The 12842-nt window shown below is 45.2% G+C and overlaps 1 protein-coding gene across 2 annotated transcripts in view; it reads right to left on the reverse strand.

Moving 5' to 3' along the window:
- BTBD17 (BTB domain containing 17) overlaps positions 1 to 8099 on the reverse strand; it is a 103979-nt gene extending 95880 nt beyond the window's left edge. The window contains exon 1 of one of the 2 annotated variants that reach the window (XM_085617365.1): positions 7938 to 8099. In XM_085617365.1, the coding sequence (XP_085473491.1) occupies positions 7938 to 8031 (94 nt within the window). In that variant the 5' untranslated portion in view covers positions 8032 to 8099. Of the gene's footprint in view, positions 1 to 3204; positions 3316 to 7937 lie in introns of those variants that run through there. The other variant, XM_085617366.1, reaches the window with a different exon arrangement.
- Between the last annotated feature and the right edge of the window lie 4743 nt (positions 8100 to 12842).

A 12842-nucleotide genomic window follows, 5' to 3' on the forward strand; every position in this document is an offset into this window, starting at 1 on the left:
GGTCCGAACCGCTCCATACGTCTCGGCCGTAAGCTAACCGTGGCTTGCAATGGATGAGCCAGTACGATGCACGGGTCGGACAGCCAGTGCGAGCCGGTGTGTCCGGCTAGCAAAATGTCCAGGAAGTTGCCTTTGGGGGTCCGCGTCGGACCCCCTGTCCCTTGCAGCCCTACGACTCGGACACATGGCGAGACCCAAGGGTCTCCCCAACACAGGCATGTACGGTGCGGATGGCACAGACGCGTACCCACTGTAGGGGGCGCCCTTGTGCGAGACGTACCCATTCAGTCAATGGGAGCCCATGTACGCATCGTACGACCGGCTCCCATTATCTTCTATGGGAGTCTGACCGAACCGAGTCCGGCAGCATACGGCCGCATCGTACTCGCTCGGTCGGACTGCAGGACTCCGGCTCGGTCGGAAAACACTCCGGATCTGGCTCGGTCAGAGAGCTTTCTGACCCAGATCGGAATCGGCCTCTAAGTGTCTGTGGTGACTGGAGGTTCAGAATCGCCCTTCACTGTCACCCCCGGATGAATGGTTAGCTGAAACAGAGTAACTATTCTGTATAAAAGGCACATTGCTATTCAACTTATCATTACTCCATGTTTCTCTAAATTACCTTATCAAATTTAACCCTCAAGGAACTCTTCCCAATGGACATAGTAGAGTGGTATTACTTCTACAAATAATCGACTTCTCGACATTTCTCTTTTGCATTAAATAATATGAATTTCTGTTCTAGATGAACACAATAATGTTCCACAGTAGGAGTATGTTAACAGGTGATTACAGAACTTGATCCTACGTAGAGCGCCCCGATACCTCAGAACTCTGATTTGCATAATATAAAACTGCTAATATTAAATATCTATCTCTTGCTATAGGTCTTTATAGAGATTTGAAGACAGAGATATAGAGCTAGAGAGTTAAATATAAAGATAGATGAAGAATTCTTTTTAGAAGCAAACAATCTTTTTAAAGGTGTGCAGAAACATTTTAGTAAGTCCTCAGAATTGGATCTGACGCGCATTAAATTATTTATGTGCAGAAATTCCACTCAAAGGTGTGCTACATTCATTTAAAGTGCATATAATTGTACACTTTTAAAACAAATTGCACTGAATTAAAGTGCACATTATAAATTTATGGAATATTTGTGAAGTGCAAAAAATGCATTTTTTGCATGTGAAATATTTATAAAACACAGGGATATTATTTTGAAATTCAAGTGAAGTGTTCTTAATAGAGCAAATAATTTGTATTCTAAGTACTAAAAATCCCATGTACAAGTGCACAGATATATTTTTGAAAGACAATGGTATTCAACTGAAAGAGGAGTCCAAATATGTTCTTAAGTGGCCAAAATTCCACTCTGGGCCATTGATAATAAATTCCACTATTTTGCAGGACTGTCTCATTGCCTCTGTGTCCTTGTCAAGGAATCGTTCTTAAGACAGTGAGGCTTTGGTGCTGGAAAGCTGAGTCTCTGAATAATTATTTGATTCCAGAGTACAGTATCTTACAACACAACGCTACATATACCACAATTTGACAGTCATATTGGCTTTTTGTCCGTTCTCTCTATCCCTTTTCTGTTGTCCTTCATCTCTGCAATGTTTTCCTTTTCCCGCCCTTTTCATCCTTCCCTCTGACATCTTTCTCTTGCCCAAAATCTAACCTCTCCTTGCATTTGTGCAATGTTGGAGTGGTGGGATTTCATGGTTGTCGGGTGGGACTGCTCTGGTGAATGTTCCTGCCAGACAAGTTCTTGATAGGTTGTTTGTTGTTTGTTGTTTGCCTTCTAATAAACGTACCTAGAAGGGCTCTTGATGAGCAGTCTATATTATACATATTAAACTCAATGCAACACAAACTGTTTTATGCATGTAATTCATTTTGTGTGGCAGGGGTAAGCTGCCATGTGAAAGCCAAAAAACAAAGATGAAAATTAGAAATAGCTTATTCTTTTATTTCCTAAAGACTGGGTCCATGGAAGAGCTTGCTCTCTAGCTACAATCACCAAGTCATTCATTCAATCACATAGCGCTACACCCCCCGAGACACCCACGTGCTGTCAGTGTTGTCTAGGAACAAAAAAACGCCAGAAAAGCCTCCTCTAGAATTATTCTTGTCAGCGAGCAGAACTCTGCTGCAGGAACATTAACCTGCTGAGCAAGATGCAGAACAGCGCATTCACATGTGCACTGCATTATTCACATGCCCCCTGCTCAACAGCGCACATGGTGAAGAGTGAGACGGTAAACTCCGAAGGGAGTGGGTTGGAGGGTCTGGAATCACTTTTGCAATTGTGCGGTTGGTACAGGTTTGTTGAGGACATCGGATATTTTCAATTATTTTTTTTAGCTCAAAACAAAAGCTTGGAAAATCTTAGTATCCACTCTGTATTCACAGCTGAGTCCGCCAGGCCACCGTGGCGACTGACTGCTAATGCCAGCCACTGAAAGGGCCGCGCATTCGGCTAATGCCTCATTACGATGGGGTAAGTGACTGCACACAAACGTGCCCCCTTCCAGCAGGCTCATGCAATTAAAGCTTTCAGATGGCTGAATAGAAGTGTCCTCAGGCAGGCAGCAAGGCTGAAAGGCCCCCACCCCCTCTGCTGGCATTCTTCAGAGGGGCTCAGCTCAGCTTTAGAGCCCTGCCTGGCACAGCACAAGCAGGAACAGAGCCCTCTCTCAAGAATCAGGAGAAAGAATGAAGGCAAGAGAAGTGCACGCCCATCATCATAGACTCAGCCAAATCTCTCGGAGTTACCATACCCCCAAGCACCTGAATACAAATACTCATATCAGCAATGTATGTAAGGGAGCAAACCACTTGATGACTCTCAGAAATATCAAACCTTTCCTTCCACAAAGTGATTTCAAGCAGGTGGTCCAAGCGCTTGTCTTGCCAAGGCTATACTATGGCAGTGCTACCCTCTGTGGTCTTCCCAAATATGCCCTGGCTCCATTAAGGGCCTCACTGAACACTGCGGCTGGACTGGTGACAGGTTCCAAACGAAACGAGCACATATCCCCCGTCTTAAAATCTCTCAATTGGCTACCCTTAGAACCACGAATTCAGCTAAAGATTGCAGTTCTGGCGCACAAAGCCATCCTCTTCAAGACTCCCAGGTACCTGGCGCAAAAACTTGAACTATCCTGTGGGGAGAGAGCTTAAAGAAGCGCCACAACTTACCTCCTGAAACCTCTCATCCTTAGCAAAAAGAGAACTTGTCACCGAGCCTTCTCTGGTGCTGCCCCAAAGATATGGAACTCTGTCCCACCGGAAGTACGCAGACTCTCCTCGACGACGGAGTTCAAAATGGAAGCTAGAGACTTCTGATGAGCAAATTCCTACCTTAAGTGGCTAGGGCTCACTTGACTGGTTGACTTTGTTGCTATCACCAGGGTTGCCACCATCTGATATGGCTCCTCTTTACTCCATTTCTTTACCCCCTTTTGTTGTTTGAATTCATCACTTTACTGTAATATTTTCTTTTCCCAATTCATGTTGATACCTCATTCATGTCCTCTCTTTCATACTAATGTAAAGCGCTCTGATATCTTTCAGGATCTTGTTCGCGCTATATAAAACTTTATAAATAAATAAATAAGGAGTGATCATCTTCACTGAATGTCAGAAGCTCTCACACCTACCGAATATTGAGACGGATCAGTGAAGTAAATAAACGGGTATTTAGAGGGAGGAATAATGTCGTATGTAATGAGCGGGCCAATGTCTTTCAATCGTATTTAGCAATTGAAGGCAACACAGGATTGGTTGAGTTACCATTCAAGGAAGAACAGTGGCCAATGGGGAAATGATTACATTTTCTAAGAGGACGTCGCACCTGAATAGCCGATAGGGCTGGGGCACAGGCAGCCGATTGTTAGGCTACAGGGTGGGAGGGAACATTCTCTACCATTAGCCCTATCCATGACAAGGAGGACCTGAAATGATTTACACAAAAGAACGCTGTTGTACCGCTGCATGGCTCAGCGTCTTCTTTCCCCGATAATGACTTACACATATCTGTGGGCCAGCCATCCCTGCATGCACACAACACCTGCATCCCTTATCAAAACCTTCATCAGCATCAGCAACACAATGTGACACAAAAGAATAAATTCAACCTAGCTTGTTTCATCTGGAAACAGAAACAGGATTTCTATTTAAGACCCTTCAAGAACATCAACCTGAATCGACAGAAGGCACAATCCGCAAATTCTGTCACCACTTACAGGCTTAATTAAAGTCATTTTAGCTCTCCTTTCGACTCCAAAGTCGACTTAGAGCAGTGACCAAAAACAGATCTAAAATAGCACCTCTCCCAGGTCTACCTTTGAATCAACATCCAAGATAAATGCATGGCACCAGGGTATCGTGGGCTAAATACCGTCTGACACAATGATCACCCTATTGGAGTCAATAACTAAAGATCTACACACAACGGGGTGGTAATTTTGTGAACAATATTTAGGACATGATATTAACGTCAGCCAATATTTTTGTCAAAGATATCCTGACATACTACCAATGTGTATCTTCTATGCTATGATAGAGGCTTTCACGCTGACCAGAATCTGCGAAGGCCCCAAGAATACACATTCAGTCTTAAAAGCAGTGACACATGCAGCAGTGCACCAGGGGCTGCACTAGAGAAAGGACCCATATGGATTGCACCAGTGCAGACCTTGATCTCAAGAAGGTGCATGGGGGTATGGCACCATGTAAATGAAGGAACCCTTTGCCACTTCACCCCTTGATACCAGCGCAAACTGTGCTCACAAGAAGGTGCATGGGGGTATGGCACTTTGTAAATGAAGGAACCCTTTGCCACTGCACCCCTTGCCACCGGCGCAAACTGTGCTCACAAGAAGGTGCATGGGGGTATGGCACTTTGTAAATGAAGGAACCCTTTGCCACTGCACCCCTTGCCACCGGCGCAAACTGTGCTCACAAGAAGGTGCATGGGGGTATGGCACTTTGTAAATGAAGGAACCCTTTGCCACTGCACCCCTTGCCACCGGCGCAAACTGTGCTGACAAGAAGGTGCATGGGGGTATGGCACTTTGTAAATGAAGGAACCCTTTGCCACTGCAACCCTTGCCACCGGCGCAAACTGTGCTCACAAGAAGGTGCATGGGGGTATGGCACTTTGTTAAATGAAGGAACCCTTTGCCACTTCACACCTGCCACCGGCTCAAACTGTTATCATAAGAAGGTGCATGGGGGTATGGCACTTTATAAATGAAGGAACCCTTCGCCACTGCACTCCTGCCACCAGCACAAACTGTGATCACAGGAAGGTGCATGGGGGTATGGCACTTTGTAAATGAAGGAACCCTTCGCCATTGCACCCCTGCCACCGGTGCAAACAGTGATCACAAGAAGGTGCATGGGGGTATGGCACCATGTAAATGAAGGAACCCTTTGCCACTTCACCCCTTGATACCAGCGCAAACTGTGCTCACAAGAAGGTGCATGGGGGTATGGCACTTTGTAAATGAAGGAACCCTTTGCCACTGCAACCCTTGCCACCGGCGCAAACTGTGCTCACAAGAAGGTGCATGGGGGTATGGCACTTTGTTAAATGAAGGAACCCTTTGCCACTTCACCCCTGCCACCGGCTCAAACTGTTATCATAAGAAGGCGCATGGGGGTATGGCACTTTATAAATGAAGGAACCCTTCGCCACTGCACTCCTGCCACCAGCACAAACTGTGATCACAGGAAGGTGCATGGGGGTATGGCACTTTGTAAATGAAGGAACCCTTCGCCATTGCACCCCTGCCACCGGCGCAAACAGTGATCACAAGAAGGTGCATGGGGGTATGGCACCCTGTAAATGAAGGAACCCTTTGCCACTGCACTCCTGCCACCAGCGCAAACTGTGATCACAAGAAGGTGCATGGGGGTGTGGCACTTTGTAAATGAAGGAACCCTTCGCCACTTCACCCCTGCCACCGGCGCAAACTGTGATCACAAGAAGGTGTATGGGGGTATGGCACCCTGTAAATGAAGGAACCCTTCGCCATTGCACCCCTGCCACCAGCGCAAACTGTGATCACAAGAAGGTGCATGGGGTATGGCACTTTGTAAATGAAGGAACCCTTTGCCACTTCACCCCTGCCACCGGCGCAAACTGTGATCACAAGAAAGTGCATGTGGGTGTGGCACCCTGTAAATGAAGGAACCCTTTGCCACTTCACCCCTGCCACCGGCGCAAACTGTGATCACAGGAAGGTGCATGGGGGTATGGCACCCTGTAAATGAAGGAACCCTTTGCCACTTCACCCCTGCCACCGGCGCAAACTGTGATCACAAGAACGTGCATGGGGGTGTGGCACTCTGTAAATGAAGGAACCCTTTGCCACTTCACCCCTGCCACCAGCGCAAACTGTGATCACAGGAAGGTGCATGGGGGTATGGCACCCTGTACATGAAGGAACCCTTCGCCATTGCACCCCAGTCACCGGCGCAAACTGTGATCACAAGAAGGTGCATGGGGGTATGGCACACCCTGTAAATGAAGGAACCCTTCGCCATTGCACCCCTGTCACCGGCGCAAACTGTGATCACAAGAAGGTGCATGGGGGTATGGCACCCTGTAAATGAAGGAACCCTTTGCCACTGCACTCCTGCCACCGGCGCAAACTGTGATCACAAGAAGGTGCATGGGGGCATAGCACACCCTGTAAATGAAGGAACCCTTCGCCATTGCACCCCTGTCACCGGCGCAAACTGTGATCACAAGAAGGTGCATGGGGGCATGGCACTTTGTAAATGAAGGAACCCTTTGCCAGTGCACCTGTGCCATGTTACAGATGCAAGTGTGATGCCGAAGGAGCTGTAATGAGGTGCACTGATTGTGCACCACGTAGAGATGGTGCATGGTCATTGCAAGAGAGTGAGTTTTAAGTAGGGAATGGAAGGTGCCCAGTGACCCTCCAGGCACTCTGCTGTAGATGAGCGTCTCGCCCTCACGGTACAACCTGCAGGGCGATCTATGCTTTCAAAATAAGGCGAGGTTTGTGTCTGCCCAAAAAAGGCGGGCCAGTCCCAGACCCCCTTTCACTATTTGGCTGGAAGAGCAGGCATGACTTCATACATGTACTCTGAACAGTCCATTGACTGTAATAGGGGTGCTGCCACAGTCTAAGCCTGGAGCACCCAGATCTCTGTATCCACTGGCTCATGTACATTACACATGCATCCTGCCCCTGGAAGCGGCAACATTCTGAAAGCAAAAGTCACTAAATAATCGTTTTCCAGAGGCGCTGCCAAGATCGCGGATCCCCGCCAGTGGGGCTGCAGCTAGAGCCTGGCCTTCTGCAAATCAAAGAACGAACTACAAATATTCTTCTACAGGAATTAGCACCTTCCAAAAACGCTCAACTCACACTGTACATTTATATCACTTTTGAACTCCGCCGCACTTGCATAAACCCCAAACAATGAACATATTCACAAGCTGCAGCAGGTTTATCGCGGGTAAAGGGGTTATTTACTGCAGGGTGTTTCAACATCAGAGCTGGTCTGCTTTGTGAACAACAAATGTATACAAATATATATATATAAAAACATTCCTTAAGCCTTTGGACTTCCTTCCTCTCACTCTGACTGGGTGCCCAGGTTCACTCTGCCTGAATCACTGGTCCTCCATGTCGTGACTTGAACCTTCTCGCTCACACCTCCTTGGAGTAGGATGGACAAGTCATGGTGGGACATTGACGACTGTCAGTTCCACCTCAGTCAGGAGGATGGGCGCCATAGAGGCTGCAATGCTAGTTGAGGGTAGCAATTGGCATACATTGATGGCTGCATCTCACACTCTTAGACAGGGCATTACCCAGTGATACACCATTCGACTAGTAATTAGCATATCTCAACCCACAGACCTTTCAGATATCAAAACTCTTTAGTACCTGTTTCAACAGTCAGTGACAGCACAGAGAAGGCGGTGAACCAGTGGAGCCAAGGACGGTGTTCATAGGGGGCGCCTCCAGTTGGCTGAGCCATCTTCCTGACGAGCCGCTCCAGCCGGAGAAATAAGGCAGCGACTGTGAAGAAAATCTGCCTCTGTGTGACTCTTTATCTAGGACACTGATCCCCACTGGGGACAGTTTCAGGCTCTCTCATCCCTTACTTGATTGGTGGAGACCCAGCTGGCATGACTGTTGCCGCGGAAACCACTGGAGCGCTGGCATTGATTCTCTGAATTGTAAATTTGGGTGGTGGGGGGGTTGATGTCTCAGAGCCACCAGGATTTTTATCCGGTCGCTCATTCTGCGTTTAAGAGAATGTATTAAACCAACTATAAACACACATTGACAAAAGAAATAGGTATGTGCTTGTTTTAGCGCCAATTTTGGAAGTGATGACCTAATATCTGGCCTGTGAGAATTCACTCACAGTGTGAATCAGAAAAAGGATACAAGTGCGGCCCTTTTCTTGCCCAATGGAACAGGAAGTACTGTCTGCTCCTTTATACAATAAAATGACATACCATCACGAAGTGGGGTGCACAGGCGCATGCAAAGCGTGCGCACGCATGCGTACACACACACACACACACACGGAGAGGCAGACACACACACACTCAAAACTGAATTAATCCTGGACGAACACCTTTGCACGAGGCTGTACGAGGTGTCATTAAAACGAGTTGCCAGAGTTCAAAAATCAAAATTTGAAAAATCATTATAACAACGACCTGATTTGCAACGATTTGATATTTAACTCGTAATTTTATCTCAACAGCGGTAATAAAAACAATAAGCTACATAGAAGCATAGTTTTGTTGCTAAATATTGTTGGTAAAATGTAAATGTAAATGTATGTGTCTTGTAAAGCGCACTGCTGCCCTGAGGCGTCCTGGCGCATGCGTTCTGTGCGCTGACTGCTGGCGCAAAGCTCACTGCTGATGCTGTCATCTAGCAATACATCCTCAGTGCTGCTGCCTCAGACGTGATGAGCTCTGCATATAAAACTGATGGAACTAAAGCCAGCTTGAGGGTGAAAAGTTTAGAAAGACCTTCGTCTCGCTAATGAACCTTCGCATAGAGAAGAAAACTGATTCACAATCTCCCATCGAACTTAATAAATGAATGCAGTCAACAAAGATGACTTCAAAGCGCGAAAATCATTTATTTGTGCATTCTGACGCAGGAGCAATGGCAGCTTTCTGAACATCCGTCGCCAGATCATTTTTGTACAGCAGATATGAGCCAAATTGGAAGTCTTCCTATTGGCAGTCTGCGTGTAAGGAGATTAGAGAATGGCATTTGTAGAGAGAAAAGAGAGGTGTCAAAACTATACTGATGATCCAAGGAACAGGATTTCTGAGAAACAACCACAGCAAGCAAGTTACAAAATAAACTGAACTTGTAAAGATAATCATGGTAAGGTGAGCCATGGTAGTTGACGTCAGACCGGATTTACGACTCACAAATTGCAATTTTTAGTGACTCGCAATTTGCAAAATCTGTAATACAGCAGAGTCTCAGACACTGTTTGCAATTCCCAAATGGGTCGCAAGGGACCTGCCTCATTAATGTTCACTAAGCAGGTCATAATTTGTGACCCACTTGGTATGGCCGGCACTCACAAGTATGGTGGACTGCATTTTAAATGAAACTGTCTTTTTTAATGCAGCCCATTTTCCTTAAATGAAAACGGGATGCATTTCAAAAATACAAATAAAAAGTTTTCTTTTCATTTTTTTTTACAGTGGCCAGTGAAATGGTCCGTGGGACCACTGCCTGCTCTGAAAAAAAGTTGGCACTGCCATTCACAGAGGGGAAAAGGTTCCCAAAGGGGAAGGGGTTGGGACCCCTTCCGATTTGTGAATGGCTTATCACCAATTTGAAATGGGTGGTAATCTGTGAATGTTTTGCGACCGTATTTCCAGTTGCAAAACATTAATAAATACCAGTGTGACTGGCTATTAAGAATGCACGCCCTTTCCACGCCCCTTCCTAATAGCGGCTCACAAACCCAATTTTGCGAGTTGGTAACAGGTTACTGACTCACAAAATAGGATTGGTCATAGACGTCTTTTAGGGGTCACCAGGGGTTTCAGCTATGACCCCTGGCTTGACCCTTGTGACCCCCTTACACTGCTTTTGCAACCCCCGCCCTCAGAGGTGGGCAAATCAGTGCCAGGAACTCAAGGGCAGCTCCTCCTTATGGACTTCAGTTGGGGAACGCATTTCCTTTTTTTCTGTCAATTTTTATTACACTATTAGTGAATAATATTAGGTTATTCACTATTAGTGAGATAAAGAATGGATTACAGTTAGCTGAAAAATGACCCTCCCTGGCATGTAAGGTAAGTAAAAAATGCTTTAAATTGAATGTTGTGTGCATACTTGCGGGTAAGAATGTGTCTGTTTATGTGAGAGAAGTGAATGTGTGTGTATGTGTAAGCATATGTGAGTGAGTAAAAATAAAGGTAAATGGCAAGTGATGTCACTTCCCCTATCACTGGCATTTTGGTGAATTGACGTTCCTGGGGTTGGTGCATAGGGAAATGCTTTTTACCGGTCGCAAATGGCCCCATGGGCCATTTGCAACTGGTAAAATGCGTTGTACTTCTGCCCCTTTGTGACTCTACCTTGCAGTACTTGCATAAATGCTATGTTTTAGGTAGGAAAGCATCACATTGTTTTGAATCTATTTGAACAGTGCGGAATCTTAAAACCAAAAACCAGATTACCATCATTGGAAAGAATGAATATTAGTGAACATGTCAACATTGAAAAGGGGTTGTTGCCACTCACTGCAGGTGTGGGCTTCTTATATGGTTGTCTATTATAGGTCCCTTTTAAGGCACAGCATAGAAGAGTTTCTGTGCCAGTAAGCATAGTGGCCACTCTCTCTTCAAGGGGCAAGGCAAGGAACCACTCCGCAGCAGCCTTTCTTATAATCCCATTACAGTGTCTGGGGTCAACAAACGCTAGTAGAATCCCGGGACCTCATGGCCGGGGCTACAGTCAGTCACCAATCACAGTCTCACCTAATGCATCTCACAACAAGTGATGAGCAGCAGGAATGAACACAAGCTGCAGCTCTGTGCTGCAGGTATCAGTGATCATGGGAGAGCAGGGCCAGAAACATACAAAAAATGTGTTTGCCTCTCAGTATGCTACATTCAGATGGCACATTATGTCTTTGTCCAATAGTAAATTGATTCCTTTGAGCACCATGTTAAGGGCATCATCGTTACTCAAACCTACCCAATTTTTCTTGGAGAGAAAGCACAAGCAACATTTTGATAATATTTCTAAACATTTTAAAACCCATTGCAAAAAGTTTAGGACACATTAAGGAAAGTAACATTTTCACCTTCTGCTATTTTAGACAAGTTGATAAAAACACACCTCGTTCACCTCACCCTTTACCAGACATTAAGCCTAAAAGCTTAATGAGGTAGTGCAGATTGTGTGTGTGACAATCTCACACCTAATGTCAGGATGTGGGGTACCCACAACTTGTTGGTAGTAAACGGCATCGAAAAGGCCCATCTGCTGAATTAAAGTGTGCATCAGGCGTCCTACATTTATCTCAGAACTGGGAGCCAGGACCACCAGACAAAGAGAATTAAAGATCAAGATGAAGTCAAGATCAGATGGGAAAACCTCTGTAACTGACTCAATGAGTTGCTGCTAAGATCCAGACAAATAAGGAAGAGCAGAACAAATGGGCACAATTCCTAAAATCAGACAAGATGCTCCCTTTAGGAGTATCAGAAACATTTGCATACCTGGAGAGTAGTCCCAGCAGTGGGGCTATGATCATAAGAGGCACTCTCAGTTGGTTTAACAAGCAGCACCTACCCACCTGGCAAACTCTGCTTGTGCAACGGTCCATTGCTTGTGCTTGTGGAGGGCAAGAAGGGGCAGCAACCCTTGAAGATAGCACCAAGGGCAATTGCTCACTCTGTCCAGGTCTTAAAATGGCTCTGGCTTAGATCCAATGCTGAACCAGTGATCTGGCTCATCCCTAAGGGCAAAACAACATGCAGAATCATCAAAATATTTGGGATGTAAATTACATAAAAAACAAAATGTAAGAACATGATAAAGATTTTAAAATATAGCAAGTGTTTCTTCAACATTTGGAAGTGTTTCAATGTAGTACATTGAATCACAACATTGTATTGACATTTATTTGATGTGAAAGTCCCCAAACATGAACTTGAAAACATTTATTAATCTTCCCTCCTGACAACCCCAGGAGTGAACAAAGTGAACCAATTAGCTGGTGTCCCCAATATTATTGTTATGGATGGTGGAACATTACAGTCTATTAAAGCACATAAAAGTGAGGCTTATGTAATGGGTCATCTTGAACTGATTTACTTGAAAGTGCTCTCAAATGTAACTATCAAGTAGACACTTTTTAGTAAACTAATTGGACATATTTTCAATTTTGTCATAAGGGTAATCTGGGATTTTAATTGAGGTTTCCTGGTTACACATCAAGTGCACTTAAGCAACTGACTAAACTCATTTATTTTCTCCATCCCCTTTAACACCAGAGAAAACTGTTTTTGTAAAATTTCCTTAGATGAGTAGTAAACTGTGCTAAATAAATATAGATCACAGGTCAATCTGACAAAGTATTAAAAAAAAGGTACACAGTGAAGGTAAGGGAAGGCAGGATACTATATGCATATATCGCTGGCTTGTTCAGACATTACATAGCTATTCAATCCAGTGGTCAAAGTTCTCTAAAAAAGTGTGGCTACTGTGATCCTGACTGCAATAGGAGTCAGTGAGCAAGGAGGCAGAGTCAAAGATGTGCTAAAAACAACAAAATATTCTATA

Source organism: Triturus cristatus, chromosome 7 (genome assembly GCF_964204655.1).
Source record: "Triturus cristatus chromosome 7, aTriCri1.1, whole genome shotgun sequence".
Taxonomy (NCBI): domain Eukaryota; kingdom Metazoa; phylum Chordata; class Amphibia; order Caudata; family Salamandridae; genus Triturus; species Triturus cristatus.